General features: G+C 44.5%; 2 protein-coding genes across 3 annotated transcripts in view; one reads left to right on the top strand and one right to left on the bottom strand.

Moving 5' to 3' along the window:
• Positions 1-233: 233 nt before the first annotated feature.
• LOC108161906 overlaps positions 234-15,522 on the bottom strand; it is a 31,946-nt gene continuing 16,657 nt past the window's right edge. The window contains exons 2-14 of one of the 2 annotated variants that reach the window (XM_017296306.2): positions 8,320-9,474; positions 4,789-5,021; positions 3,992-4,357; positions 3,735-3,930; positions 3,573-3,674; positions 3,320-3,515; positions 3,072-3,260; positions 2,863-3,005; positions 2,486-2,808; positions 2,267-2,422; positions 2,028-2,198; positions 865-1,968; positions 234-737 (exon numbers count right to left, since the gene is read on the bottom strand). In XM_017296306.2, coding sequence (XP_017151795.1) covers positions 905-1,968; positions 2,028-2,198; positions 2,267-2,422; positions 2,486-2,808; positions 2,863-3,005; positions 3,072-3,260; positions 3,320-3,515; positions 3,573-3,674; positions 3,735-3,930; positions 3,992-4,357; positions 4,789-5,021; positions 8,320-9,245 — 4,065 coding nt within the window. In that variant the 5' untranslated portion in view covers positions 9,246-9,474 and the 3' untranslated portion in view covers positions 234-737; positions 865-904. Of the gene's footprint in view, positions 1,969-2,027; positions 2,199-2,266; positions 2,423-2,485; positions 2,809-2,862; positions 3,006-3,071; positions 3,261-3,319; positions 3,516-3,572; positions 3,675-3,734; positions 3,931-3,991; positions 4,358-4,788; positions 5,022-8,319; positions 9,475-15,522 lie in introns of both variants that reach the window. The other variant, XM_017296305.2, reaches the window with a different exon arrangement.
• Positions 4,495-15,522, top strand: part of LOC108161908 (sodium/hydrogen exchanger 9B2) — a 42,140-nt gene continuing 31,112 nt past the window's right edge. Inside the window, exons 1-3 of the mRNA XM_017296311.2 lie at positions 4,495-4,582; positions 4,669-4,716; positions 6,047-6,168. The gene's annotated coding sequence lies outside the window, so the exon portion shown is untranslated. The remainder of the gene's footprint in view (positions 4,583-4,668; positions 4,717-6,046; positions 6,169-15,522) is intronic.

The following is a 15,522-nucleotide window of genomic DNA, read 5'->3' as shown; positions in this document are numbered from 1 at the left end:
AGTTACTGATTTTAAAAAGCCCCCGCTGCTACCTGTATCTGAAGGCACTGGTTTTTAATACTTTGGTCTTCTACACACTCCGGCACAGCGAACATACAACCTTCTTGGCTCGAGTGGATGAGTTCTGATCAGCACAACATGGCTATGATTGCCTGTCTTACGTTTGAATGCTGCTTTACTCCGATCTTATGCAGTATATCAGCGGTGCGCAGGGTTCGGTATGTTGTTTTTTGTGCTATTCTTGATCATTCTCTTCCGCAGCCTTCTCGGCTGCGTCTCGAGTCGAACATTAGTATGGAAATAGTTGGTGATTTTTGTATTACATATGTATTTCATACAAATAGAGTCAATATTTTACAATACATTTAAATACAGTATGCGTATCATAGTTGTAGTTTATGGTATTATAAATAATTAAAAGCCAGTTACATATATATATTTTCCGATTTTGATTTCGCTAATTATTAAATAACAAGCAAATACAATATAATACGTGAATCCTAATCGTACGTACGATCGAAAGGAACATAAAAACTATACACACAATGATACAATATAACATTTTCGACAAAATGATTCCTACACTTGAATTTTTCCACTTATATTTCTCACATTCCCACGGACTACCAGGAACATTTACATAATGTACAAACATACATACATACACATAATACATACAGTTACATCGATTTTTTGCATCATCTTCTCACAAAACAGAGCACATACAGAAAAAGGCTCTAATGCAGACAGAGAGAGAGAGGAGGGGCAGTTTGTGTTGTGTGTGTGTTTGAAATTAGAGAGAGAATAAATCAAGAACTGATCCTCAAATGAGTAGAAGGATACGAGATGAAATGAGGGGCTTACATTGTGATTAGTCGTAGTAAGAGTTGGAGGGTAATGCATGCTAGACAGAGATTTCCTGAATATGTACACGTTTCTTGCTCCCGCTGCTCCCTGGACCCGTCGTCGCACTGCCCGCAGTCCCCGTCTGCCGCAGTATACCCTGTTGTTGTTGCTGCTGCTGTTGTTGTTGTTGTTGCTGTTGGGCAGCCAGAAAAGATCGCGGCGGGGGCGGCGGTTCGGGTATGCCATCATCTCGCATGATCTCAGAGTCTTGGATGGCCGCCGCCTTGACGGCCTCTTCGATAGCCTTGAAAGACATCTGATCTGATGACTGGACTGCATAGTCGAACTGCTGCGGACTGTTGAACTGCAGGCTGTTGTCCACAAAGGATCCGCGCTTGCTGCTCAGCGCCGACGTGGTCTCCATTAACGTGGGAAGGGCATTGTAGGAGACCATCTCTAGGTGGCTATCCGCCATTCCGATGCCTGGTTTGGTGTTCAGCAGATCGAGTGTGCTGGTGGAGCAGGCGCCCCAGCTGTCCATCATGAGAGACGTTTGCCCGGGAACCGACACCGACGACGATGGTGGCAGCTCCACAATGAGCTTCTCCTCCTTCAGCTGCTTGGTCTTCTCATCGTAGCAGCTGTATTCCCCAAAGACAACACCCACACCGCCCTTGCTGTCCACCACAGTGCCGCTGAGAGAGTACGCATCCGCGGGATCACCAGATCCGCAACCACCAGGTCCTCCTCCACCACCACCAATTAAAGCATTCAGCTTGAGCATGCTGGAACTTTTGCTGGTATCGCTTTCCTGCAGCTCCTCCTTGGTTTTCGCATCCCGCGCACGCTTCTCGCGCTGATGATAGATCCCCGCAAAGATGAGGACATTGAGGATGAGCAAGAAGCACCCCACGGCCACTGTGGCAATCAATGCTGTGGTGTAGCTCTGGAACTGTTTGCCGCTCAGCCGCCGCAGTAGCTCCAGATTGCCAATGATGCCCGTCGAAGCGGTGGCCAGGTCCTTTTGGGTCTCCACCCGAGTATGTCCTCCAGTTCGATTGTCTTTCGGCGCTTGAGTTGTGGTCAATTCGGAGACGGACATGGCACCATCGATGCCACATTCTGTAAGAGATTCAATGTCAGCAGATTGCCATTTTTTAATTATAAAAATAAAGATCAACCTGTGGTGGTAGCTGTTCCGCTGATCATGGGATTCAAGGCTTGCGTTACATTTGCACTAGATGTCTTTGGCGGTGGCGGTGGCGGCGTTGTCGTGGTCGTTCTACTCTTCTGTATAATGATGATGTTATCATCTTCTGCTGGTTTCGTCTGCAACTGTGGACGCACAACGCCTAAAAAGATAGATCAAGTGAAAATCTATAGCCTGGAACGAAGCTTTCTTATGGAGTGGATTGCTAACCTTCATACAGATCCCTATTGTTCATATCATCCTGGAATTGATGATGTCTCATGGACTGGTCATTGATATTGAAATGGCGATGCAGTTGAGGGATGAGGTTCAACCACATGGACAGCTTATGGCCGCGATAATGGCTCTGAATGTTTGCTTTGTTGCCTGCAAAGGGAATAGTTATCATAAAACCAAAAGATCTTCTGTTGAATGTTCGTGATAGCTTACCCAACTCCACATACAGCTGGTTGACCACATCGTAGGCGTCCCAAAAGGGGAGATCATCACCCTCGTAGCTGCCCACATCCCGCTCACTGGCCAGCCCCAGCTGAGTGAAGGCACCATCATTATTACTCCGCAAGCGGCGTCGAATATAGGAGCGTTTCTCATGCATGGCATTGCTGCGTCGCTGATTGTAAAGCACCGCCAAAGTCATCGCATCGCTGAGATGTGGATTAGGGGCCACAGCTGCCGAGCGTTTCTTCTGCTGATGCAAGGTAGCATCTTCTGCATTACCCAAGGCTGTTTTCGCAGTGGATTGGTTCGGATTGCTGTCGAATACGAGAGTTAGTGGAAGACTTCATTTAAGAGATGTTTTCGTTTACCCTGTCTTGGCAAAGTTGGACAGATATCGCAGCATTAGGCGACCGATTTGACGCTCCTGAGTTGTGTAGTTGTGTGGAAAGAGCGGGGATATGGGCAGACCTAACCAAAAAGGCACATCTTCGCCACGAACAGAGCCGGTTCTCTAAGGATTCGGTAAGTAAACGGTAAATATAGACTTAATTGATTGTTTCCCCAGTTGAATACACACCTGTGGGTATTCCTCTTCGACAGTTTTGTGCTTAAAGTGCAGGAAATAAGTGCGACCCCCGCGGAGGCTGTGCATGTAGCCGAGCTTAATCAGAGGCGAAGCCGTATGGCCATCGCTGAGGAACTGAAGGGTGGCATCGCGTGAGCTCAAAGGATTTCGTATGGCTTTCTCCCAGTCGGTGTACTCATTCTATGGTATAAAAAACGATTTAAAATCAGGTATTTTAATTTTAAATTAATTGAACCCACCTTTAAGACGGCAAATATTTCATTCAAATGATAATGAAAATTATTGCGCACAAAAGTGCGTAGAATGCGATCACGGCGCGTCTCATTAAAGCCAAACTCTAGGTCTTGGGCACTCAAATCCAGGTAGGATTCCACAGAACTAAGGCAGAATATGAGGTCTCGTTTCGGAAAGTTTGCATATTCAATTCCTGAAGTACTGTTTACCAGAAAAATAATTAAAATATGATCTTAGATGCGTTTCGAATCGCTTTACCTAACAATAGCTGACCCCAGGGGCAACGTGGTGCTACCCAAGGGATTGGCAACGGGCGATATAACAGTTCCATCCACAAATGGAGCGAAGCCGACCAGGAATCTGAAATGAAAGAGATTACATTTGGGTTGGATACGCTTAAAATAACCCTCTCTCACATACCGTGGATGATCCACCTTGACGGCCAGCAGTTCGGCCACGCTTTTGGTTCGCAAACAGGGCGCCAGATCATCGTACAGCATATCGCCATGGCAACCCGTCTGCTCTGCCACGCGCCGCTTTACGAAGAGTGGATTCTTTTGTATGGCCCAGGGCGACAAGGCGGAACCACTGACCAGAACTGTGCGCTGTATTAGATCTAAAAGATGAAAGGTTAAAGGTTGAGGAAAGACTCTCTCTGATCTCTGATCAGATCTTACCACTCGACACTGGAGAGACAACCAATATGTTGGCCAACACGGCACCCGTGCCATAGCCGAGCAGCGTAATGCTTTGCGGATCACCCCCAAAGGCCGGCAGATTCTCCTTGAGCCAGTGCAGGCCGGCCACCAGATCCATCAGACCAAAGTTACCTTGGGCGCTCTCCTTGCCGCCGGTCTTCAGGAAACCAAGGATCCCCAGGCGAAAATTGATTGTCACAACGATGACATTGCCGTGGGCCGCCAGCTCGGAGCCATCGTACGGATTGCCAGAGTTCCAGTCGAACGATTCGCCATGTATGAACACCACAGTAGAGAGTTTTGTTGCCGTTGTTTCTGCACTCTCAACATCAGCGTCCACATTGCCTTTAGGGATGGGGGGGAAACAGGATGATTAATGCGATAATTGACTAATTGGGTTCATCGCTATCACTATCGCTGCTGCAGCTGTGTTTGCGGCTATCGGAGCTGCCAAGTCCACAGCGCTTGCAGTTGTTGATAATTATATTAAACTGCAATGCACTACGGAATTGAGAGCCACGACACCAATGCAGTAACGACCAGAAACACCGGATTAAATATTTGCAACAAGTAAAGTAACCCCAAATGTTAATCGCCGCCATGTTCATGCACAAGTAACAGCGTTTCCCCCTTTTTGTTTTTGCTTTTTTTCTTAGTAAAATGTTAACACACGCGTCCGCCAGAGAAAAAGAAACAGGAGAGCGGTAAGTACATTTTATCACTTTGTTTCACTTAAATTTGCCGGAAAAAACGTATAAACTTTGCCTGGCACTTACGTTTCGAGCGGCGCGTCTCATAGGGCACATAGATATTAAGGTATAAGCAGTCTTCCGATTGGTTCTTGAGCAGCGGCAACAGACGCCGCAATTGGGCCAGACGGGCGCGCGGCACCTCCAGCAGCGCCTCCGGCCCGTTGGGTGGAATGGGCACGTTCTGTGGACAGACGGGCGAGAATCGATCCGCATTGCGAACCGTTTTCCAAGTGGATGGCGTTATGGGAGGCATAAATCTGTGGCAAAAAGAGGGCGCGCATAAGTAAATATTCAATTTTCGGCCACTTGTGAGGCATCACGTTTTCATGTGGTCTTCGGGGTCGTGTGTGCTAAATATGTGGGCGTACGGGGGTGTGTGTTTGGTGTGGGTGTATGGTGGCGATTAAAGGAAAAGGATTCGTTTGGCTCGTAAAACACAGAAACTAAGTACCCGCCCATCAATCAAAAGTGCAAACTGCCTTTGATTAATTGTGCAATTTTATTGTTTTGCGCTGAAATCCATCGATCAACCATCATCAGCGTGAGGGTCCGTGTGGAGCGGATGAGCCAGGAGGCGGACAGATGATTGCACCAGGGCTGGCGGAGCGATAAGCGGTAAATGCTGCTTTGTTGTTGATTTTATGACACGCGATAATTGACGCGAAACGTTTTGATTGTTTCTTTTTTGGTTTTGTGGCTTTCCCGCCTCCTTTGTCTCTCCCTCTCGGTTTATCTCTCTCTTCCCGCCCCTTGGCAAATGACAGACAATGGACCGCAGAAACAAAAAGCTCGCCTCCCAATTTTGTGGCAAGCAGAATTCTTCAGCCATACGTGTACGTGATGGCTGTTGGTGTGTGTGTGTTTGTGTTTCACGTTCCTAGTTTTGGGCCCCGCACATCTGTAAACCGTTCGACATGCACCACAGTAAAAATTAATACTTTTTTTGTCGGGTAAAAGCCCTCGCAAAAGTTTCACTTTAAACTATTTTTAAACGAATATAACAATTTTTTGTTTTCGCTACTTTTTCGAGCGTTAAAAGCAATCGTTTTATTGTGTGTGTTCGTGTATCGTAGTTTTTTAACTTCCACATATACATGTGTACAAATTCGACTTGGCACGTTTTTCACTCTGTATTGTAGTCAAACAAAAAAAAAAAACTGTACGTGTATGCGCTGCTAAAAACATAAATATTCATGCTTGCTTGACTACATACACAATTTTATCTAAAACATTAAAAGCTTTCAATTGAATTCCATTTTTGTGTAAATATTTTTGCTTCCAGGCTGCACGGAAAGACTCTAAAGGAGAATATGTGTTCTAGATATGATAATAATTTTCTTTCGGAGAGATGGAAGGACCACCGTATAAAGCACATATTTTGGAATCATCGGGAAGATCAATGAGGTAAGAGTTTGTACTTTAATATATCTACATTTATATACATATAATGTGTTGATCTAGGAAACTACATGCATTACGTCCCATGTATTATATCTATTTAATCCAATGGACATCTCTAATAGAATACACACACCCCCCCATTATAATCATATACATACATTTAGTACATACAAACTATATAAAACAATGCGTAATGGTCTAAGGGTCTCCTAAGCTTGCCTTCTCTCCATTTATTTGTATTAACATTTTTTGAATTTTTGATTAGAAACTTTGGCGACAGATGCGTTTGTCCCCCTTGCCTTGATTAATATTGTAAGCTCTCGCCTGCTATCCAGCCAGCCATGTATTGACGGTTCGTGAAATATCACGTTTTATCGGAGAAAAGAAAGTACCACTCCATACTCTCCGTCGTGCAACACATGCCGCGTGGGCAAGCTGGGCTTCCCACAAGGTGCCCTGGCATTTGATTAAGTTCTGTTTGCCGATTTCTGGCATCTGTTGCTGCATGATAATGAACCGCATTCATAAACGACTTCATTTCACTCTCCATCTACCCCGGTGGGGCTGGCGTCACATTCCTACCACACGGAAGTAATTAAAGAACAATTTTCAGGAATTGTGGCTAAGCAAACATCAATGGAGCGAGCGAGCGAAAGGAGGCGATGAAGGGCCCTTTAAGTACTTCATCCAATCGCTTCATCAAACACACTTGTTGTTCATGCATGTCACACAAAAGGTTTTTGCTTTTGCTTTCGGTTGGGCTCCTTCGAAACCAGGCTCCTGACTTCAGGATCCTGCTTCATGTACATGTCTGTGTCCTGTACTGTACATGTCTGAGCGTGTGAGTGCCGTGTGCAAGTGTGAAAGTGCCCAAGTAACGGGGAGGTATGGGGATGGGGCGGGTAACTTTTGTAATATCCCCCACAAAACTTCAGTTTGGTCTGAGTTCTCTCGTTCGAGAGTTCTTGTTCGAGAGTTCTCGTTCTCGTTCTCGTTTGCGCCGTTCAATGGCATCAACTGCTCGAAATGGCTTATCGAACTTTTTGTGTGTCGTGTCTCATGGAGAGGTCCTTGGTGGAAGAACTGCTGCTGCATCCAGGACCTGTCAACTGCTTCATTATTAATTGGGTAAACCATTCGCTTATTCGTACTGGGGAATAACAAAGCAAATCGTGCAGTTCTTCTTCCGGTTTTCAAATCTTTCCACAGAAAACTAACCGAATAATGAAAAGTTTTTTTCTAATTGTTACGTATACGTAAAAGTTGTAGATTAATTCCAAGTAGCACTTGGGCTTCATTACGAGCCAGAGCGGTCGCCGTGTGCTCCTTCGTATCCTGTGTCCCCATGGAACTTTAAATCCTCAAACAAAGCTTTGGGATTTGCGCGACCGAGGTGGCGCCCGGGCCAGAGCCAGAGCCAGTGCCAGTGCTAGACCTAGGGCCAGGCCAGAGGCCGAGATCCGTAAAGTCCTTACTTGCAGGCAAGCGTTAGGTGGGTGTAAAAAGTACTAGGACCCCCGGCAACAGCAACCATCCACACACATATTTCATGAGAATAATTATTAAAATTGCTTTGGCTAAACTTTTGCTGCTCTGTGTGAAAAAAGTTTCGTCTGAACGAGGCAAAAGAGCCTGGAGACGACCCCCATGTGGCGTTCAGATTGCGTGCCCTTCTACCATAGAGATGGGAGCGTGAGAGCGCCATAAACTGCCTTAACTTCGCCGGTACACGACCACGACCGATCAGGAATTATTGTTATTACAAAGAACACTTACAGAAGAGATTAAATCTAAACTATAGGTCAAAGAATTGATGTAGCTAAGGCACAGTTTATTTCTCAATTTGTAATCATTCTACCAACAAAAGAAAAATCAATGATTAAGGCACCTTAAATTTTACCAGACTGTAGTCTCTTTATATGCAAAAAATTAAAAAAAAATATTTGTACACCTTTCCTGGAAATGTTCTACCACTTAAAAGCAACTCGTACCGTGCTTCACGATGTTGTCTCTATTTGAAACAAGATTTCACTTCAACCACGCCACAATCCACGACCCGGAAAACGTAATCTTGTGCAACATGCCTGAGCCGGAGCTGGAGCCGGAGCACACACTAACACACACACACACACACACAACTCGATTTTGACTCACCTGAGACTGCCCACAGGCGCCGAGGCATAGGGTATGCCGAGGAATGCCTCCACCAGCGGCGTGGAGCGCACCACAATCCCACGCAGCAGGCCGTATTTGGTCTTCACCGTATTGCCGCCGCCGTGCAGGCAGTCGCAGCAGTCCGGCCAGAGGCTGCTGAGCAAAAGGAGCATAAGCAGTATGCCTGGTGTCAGCTGGTGCCGCCAACACGCCTGTGGATGTCGTATATGGGAATGCGAGGGTGTATGTGGATGTGAGTGTCTTCTATTTTGGACTGGATCTGCTTCTCCTCCTCCTCCTCCACCAACAGCTGACGCTTCTACTGACGTTGGTGACATTGCTGACGCTGCTGATTGCCATGGCTGGTGCTGATGCTGCTGCTGCTGCTGCTGATGCTTTTGATTGTGTTTGTCGGTTGTGGAAATCTCTAGAAATCTTTTTAATGTTATCAGTCTTATAATGCAAATTCCCGTTGCCACGATGCGGGCATCCGTTCCCGTTCCCATTCCCACACCCATTCCCGTTGCTGTTTCCGTTTCCGTTACTGGCTTCCTTTTTGCTTTGGCTGCTGGCAATGCCACTGCCACTTCCACTTCCGTTTCTTTATCCGCTTCCGCTGCCATTTGCTGCACCATTGATGCGCAAATAGTTTTAATGTAACTCATCAAGGAACCGAAGAAAAAGTAACCATAAATATGTAAAAAACGCGATTGAATTATCTTAGTTTGTCTTAGTTTGCTCCTAGTCCTAGTCCTCGTAGTCCTCCTAGTCTTCGTCCTCGTTGCCGTCAAAATCAATTGGCCATGCCCGCTTCCTGTTGGGGACTTGGATGGGGACTGGGACTGGGACTGAGACTGTGGCTGTGGCTGGTGGAGGGAAGTCGCTTGTGCGACATCCACGACATCCAGGACATGCAGGACATCCATGGCTGCGTTCGCTTCATTTTGACAGCAGTTGTGCGCATGTTGAGCTTGTGATTCACGTACACCGCTGACATGGTTAGACCCTAATGCTTTGATTTCAAATATTATACACTGAACGTGTTGGCCTCTGCTCCTCTATTAGAAATGCAATTTCAGTGCCTGCTGCTGCCCGTCTCCGTCTTCGTCGCCGTCGACTTGCTGCTGCTGCTGCTGCTGCTGTGTCCGGAAGTATCTGGAAATGTGAGAAAGCAAATTTTCAACATTAACTTTAGCTGCTAAAATGACCTGCAATTGAGAGAGAGAGAGAGAGATAGAGTCTGGATATAGATATGTGTGCTCTGGGTCCTCTGTGTGCTGTCTGTATTCTTTTTATGAGATTGCTGATTGCTGTGCAGACCTTTACGCCGTCAGCTTCGGGTCTTAACTGTGCAACGCATCAGAGCGTGGCATCCTTAAATAGCCTTGGTCAATGGAGCCTTGCTTGGCGCCCACTTTATGTCTGCCGCCACCTGAAGACAGGACACGTTTTGTGGTAGTAGTGAATGTGGAGGGGGGGGCTGTGTTCTGGGGGACTGTGACTGGGGATGATGCTGCTGATGCAGGTGCAGGTGCAAAGCGTTTTCCTTTGCCATCGTTTGACCTCCTCACCTCCTGCTGCTGGTGCAGCACCAGTGCTGCCACTGACGTTCCCAGGGCTTTTGTGCGCGGGGTGCACAAGATGATGATGGACGTGTTGGATCGCTGTGAACTAGTTCAGGTGTCTTCTTATGAAAGGTGCAAATACAGGACTGAGGCGTAGGATCGATTTAAACTATTTTTAAAGAGTGCGGCAATTAGGGAAAGATGGTGTGAGATTTTCGGCATTATTATGATCAAGTTTGCACCAGAAGACTAAGAGCCTAGTATTGGGGTAACTGTGAACTAGTTTTAGTATTTTAATTCGGTTGGGGATATTTTTTAAATATACTCCTTAGCACTTCCCAAATAATGGTATAGGAGATAGAGAAGGACTTTGGGAACTGCTGTATATTGTTTTAGCATTCTCGGGAGCGATAAGAGATCTCTGCATTGACACATTACGTTTATTTTGTAATTGGATGTGCGGGACCGAGCCTCGGTCGCGACACCTGTGGCCGTAAGTAATGGAGTAATGAAAGCTGTTCTAGAATTAATATTCACATATTTGCATTTTCATATCCATACAAAAAGCCTTTCCATAACCTTTTTCCACACATTACAATGTTAATCCCTAATGGGAGATCCCACGCCCTGCCACTGCCATGGACAAAATGAGGTGAAGAGGTTTTATTTGGGTTAAGATAAAAATGTGTAAATCTGTCAACCTTTTAGGTGTTAATTTAATGTACTCAGCCGCTGCGTTCTTCCTCGCAAAAGAGAGAGAGAGAGAGAGAGAGAGACACACAGAAAAATGTTGAGTGATCCGAGGGGGAAGCGGAAGGGGAAGGGGAAGCCTCCTCTATCCCTAACACAAATGTTATGGACTCTCGTAAGCTCTTGTGGGTCTCATTAACAAATGTTTCCTTCGTTGTTATGCTGGTAGGTTCCAGACTTCAGCCTGGTTTCAGGACTTGTCCACGATGAGAGTGCTCTCTAAAGCTGCAATATATCTTGTGGGTTCCGGACGGAACAGAGAGAGAGAGAGAGAGACGGAGAGCTCTTTAAATCCGTATATTTTATAAGGCTAAACAATTGGCAAGAATAAACGAATGAATGCTGCAGACCAAACCAAAGCCCAGCAGACAGACTCATCTGGAGATGAGACGAGTTGAGCTAAACAAACATACATTTCACTAAATTGCAGCCATAAAACTAAAGTTTAACTATGGAACAGCACAGCAGACGGATGCCCATGGGCAGCTTAACATTTTTCCAGCCCCCCTTCCCCGCCATATCATGGCATCTCCTCTTTACTTCTGAAAGGAAAAGAGTGTGTGCCTCTCGCTGTGTGTGTTCCTGTGTGTGTGTGTTTGTTGACAACCGAAAATGTCGGCACGTTTTTAACGTAGAAAAAATTGTTCGTGTCTTTACTCGTGACTGTAGTCTCTCTCTCACTCTCTGTCTCTGTCTCGGTCCCTGTCGCTGTCTTTCTCTGTGTGAGTCATGGCCTCAAACAGAATGTTGGGATTTTCAAATAAATTTCCACTTTTCAATTAACTAAAAGCTGAAAAATGCCATTTCTTCGCAGAAAGTACCAGCAGAAGAGAAGGATTTATATCTGTACAAGTTGTTGAAAGATTTTTGCTGCTAACTTAAGGTTTCCTGTATGCAAAAAATATTTACGTTTTTCGTTTTATTTTATTTTTGTTCATTGGTAAAGATGTCTTTCATGCGTTTTCTTCGGGCCTTTTATGCCTGTTTTCTCCTTTCCTTCTCTCGAGCGCTACATAAATGGGAAATCTGTAAAGACCGATAAAATTGCATATTTTTGCATGAAAGGCGTTGGCCTGAAGGGGTGTAAAAAAACTGTGGGATAACGATGGCGAGGGGCGACACGCAGGCATTTATCCAGGCACCCGTGAGGAGAGAGGGTGTTGCACATGCACACATATGGGATGTGGGTGGGGCAAGGGTTGTATGGTTGGAAAATGGCAGTGCAAATAGGAAATGTTACGGTCTCGACTTACTCAAGACTCTGTGCCTTGCAGCCACAGCCTCAGACCCGCTCCCACTTTGAATGCCAAGAAAAATGATGGAAAAAATAAGCAGACGAAGAAGGTGGAAAGCCCCTGCCAGAAAGCCAGCTGTTTGTTGCCCAGCTCTGCTCTCGAAATTGCTGAAATACCAGAAATGGTTTTTTCTCTGGGCTCCCAAGAATTCTAGGGAGCATTCTTCTCGGGCAGCTTCTGTCGGTTTAAAAAAGGTGCAAAAATCTTTAAAGCTAATGCCGGATCAGGGTTTACCTGGAGTTTCCATTTGAAACTGATGGAACTGATGGTAAAAATAAGCAGACAAAGCCCTACCAGAGTCTAACTCAAAATTGCTAAAAGAGAGAGAGAGAGACAGAGAGAGAGATAGAGGGAGTTTTTCTGGGACGCCAAAGGTATGCCAGGGATTCCTTCGGACATTCTCTGGCACTCTTGAACGTCATTTTATTGCACAGAAATCTTTAAACTCGATGCAGATCAGAGTACTGTATGCAATAACAATTTTTCACAATGTAACGAGCATTAAGAAGTGGCAAAATCTACCCACAGGATACGATGGTTGTCCTGCCCCGGACGGACGGGACGGGTACGTCTTGTCATTGCCATTCGCTCGGCAAAAGTTTCTGCATTAAACTCAAACTCGAAATAAAAGTTGCAGGAAGACGCATTAAAAATTGTTGCATTTTACAATTGTGGAGGAATTGCAATTGTGTAATGGCAATGTCAATGGAAATTGTGATTGTGCTGTTGCCATTGGAATTGGAATGGTAGAAATGTACTGGATTCCAGGGACAACGATGTTGCTGCTTCTGCTGATGATGATGAAGATGCGGGATAATGTTGGGTTCTTACTGCTGAAGCGACTTTTAATAAGTTTCACAAATGAATCTCAGTTAAATTCATTTCTTTTCATTTTTGTGCTCTGGATCAAGCGACAGACAGCTCTAAAGAATAACAAGGACAGCTGAAAAATTCAAAGGAAATTGAAGAAAATAAATGCCAGAGCAAAGCAATATCTTTGGTTTAGTCAAGCATTCAATTGATTTTCTTTAACATGAGGAGACTCCAGGAAATACGCTCAAAACGAGGAGCGGGAGGCTATTGCTTCTATTGTTTCTTTGGAACGAAAAACGGAAGATACATATTTATGAAAATAAATACAAATTTGTGGTCTACCATCTCCGACTCACATCTACGACGGATAAGTTTTTATTGCTCAGAGTTTATTCTCTATGTTTTTTTTTTGTTTAACCCAAACATTTTTCCATTTTTCATTTCCATTTTTGGGCTACTAGAAGGCGCACAAGCAGAATTTTGATAACAATCTGCAGACTGCTAGTGGAATAAATGCGTCGCTTTCAACAACTTTTGAATGTCTGATGTGTTCTCTCTCCCCCAGCCGCAGAGGTCAAAAGAGTTGTGCTTTTTGAGATGTGTATCGTATTGGAGTACTAAGCGACGGACTTTCTTAAGTTATCTAAATTTGTGGGTTACCAGAAGGAGAAGAGGGGATCCCCCCCACACTTACACTTAAATATTCTATGAGGAATATAATTGAATCATTAAAAAAATAAGAGCTTTTACACAGTTCCATTAGCAACAGGAATGGTTTCTGTTCGGATCAGTTGTTAGGAATGTTTCTGTACTGGTTATTAGTTCTTGATTAGCCACCAAATGATGTGCTTCCAACTGTTTCTGCAAAGGGAAACTATTAAATTCCCGAAAAAATCAAATTATCGATATTAATCGATACAGTTAACGAAAATTTATTCAATGGCTGCAATTAATCGTTCTTGAGATTAAAAACCTACTCAATTTTACAAATTAAAAAATAGTTTCAGCTTTCGAAAATCTACTTAATTATCGAAATTAATCGTAAAAGTTATCGAAAACCCACATAATCAACTATATTAAACAGTCCAGCTATCGAAAATATACTGAGCACAATGGAAATGATCGATTAATAAAGAGTTTTAAAAGTAATTAAAAAATTTTAACGAATTATGCTTCACTATTGATTCTCAAATGAAATAAATGTCCTCGTTAAATCAAACAAATTAAAGGCAATTATGGAACTGAATCAAGAACCCCCCACAGCCAAGCATTAATCAGGCAACAAATAAATTCAGATATCAAATTGACTTAATCGATTTAATGCTGTTTGTTAAGTCAGTTATTAAATTGAACACTGGTAAATTATATCAAAAAAATATGCAAACGAAAATGCAACGAAGATTATAATACATTCGAGCAGTCGAGCAGAATAAAGGCATCTTTATTACAATTTGAGGGAATTTCCAACCATTTGCTTTGTGGCATTTAATTCCATTTTGTATATAAATAGATACGTATCTTGTATCTCATGTAGTTGCTTGTGTAGCATGATAAAGTTTATAATTCCATAGTTACTCTCGAGCACCTTCTGATAAATCAATAAATAATCTTTCACGTTAAGCTCTGAAGTACATCCGGCAAGAGTTTTCCCCACTTTTCCCACTTCCACTTCACGCTCTTCTGAGCAGCTTCAAGTCAATCTGGGCAACGATGCCCCAGCTGCCAGCTGCCAGCTCTTCAGCGCCTCGGGGCGTTTGCTTTTGGTGGCGCAGCAAATTTCCCGTCTCGAATTTCATCATCAAGTGGAATGTACTTGACCCTCGTTGGGAGAATCGTTTGATGAACCCATTTGCTACAATCATGAAAATGCGATATAATTAGCAGCAAAGTTACAAGGACTCTCTCTCTCGCTCAAAAAGGACCGTAGACAGACATGGCTTTTGTGGAGGAACCAGAGAGCCAGAGCCAGTAACAGAGCCAGGACGAGGACCAAGACCAGGACGACCCATAGCAATTCCAATTTCGCACCAAAAGGAATTACGTTCCCCCTTCCCCCCGCTTCATTCTGTTCTGTTCTGCTTTTTGTTTTTCTGTTTTATTTGCTATTTAAATTATAATTCTCATTTGACCTTTTTGTGCCTGAGTGTGTGTGTGTGTGTGTGTGTGCATGAGTGTTCTCCATTTGCCTGACAGTCAGGAAAAGGACAGGTTCTCCTGATGATGCTGCTGCCAGGACGAAGCGTCTGTTGGCAAATGGCAAAGGCGAAAGCTGCGCCCAGGACAGGCGCAGGCACAGGCACAGGCACAGGCCGGACCGAAAGACCGTCTGGGCCAGCATCAGAATGTGGAACTACAAAACATTTCAAATGCCATTTAGTGCCAGCCGTCGTTGTTGCACCTCACTCACACACACACAGTGGCACACACAGATACTCAGGCACAAAAAGGTCAAATGAGAATTATAATTTAAATAGCAAATAAAACAGAAAAACAAAAAGCAGAACAGAACAGAATGAAGCGGGGGGAAGGGGGAACGTAATTCCTTTTGGTGCGAAATTGGAATTGCTATGGGTCGTCCTGGTCTTGGTCCTCGTCCTGGCTCTGTTACTGGCTCTGGCTCTCTGGTTCCTCCACAAAAGCCATGTCTGTCTACGGTGCCCGCAGTACCAAAAGGCGATGCAGCAAATGAAGGATAGATGAAAATCATCCAACTAAACCTCAACCACTGCGAGATGGCACAGCAGCTGCTGGACCAGACCATAAGGGAGCACCGTATTGAT

The sequence above is a fragment of the Drosophila miranda genome, chromosome 4 (assembly GCF_003369915.1).
Source record: "Drosophila miranda strain MSH22 chromosome 4, D.miranda_PacBio2.1, whole genome shotgun sequence".
Lineage (NCBI taxonomy): Eukaryota > Metazoa > Arthropoda > Insecta > Diptera > Drosophilidae > Drosophila > Drosophila miranda.
Note: the sequence above shows the minus strand (reverse complement) of the source record. Positions and strands in the feature narration are given on the sequence as shown.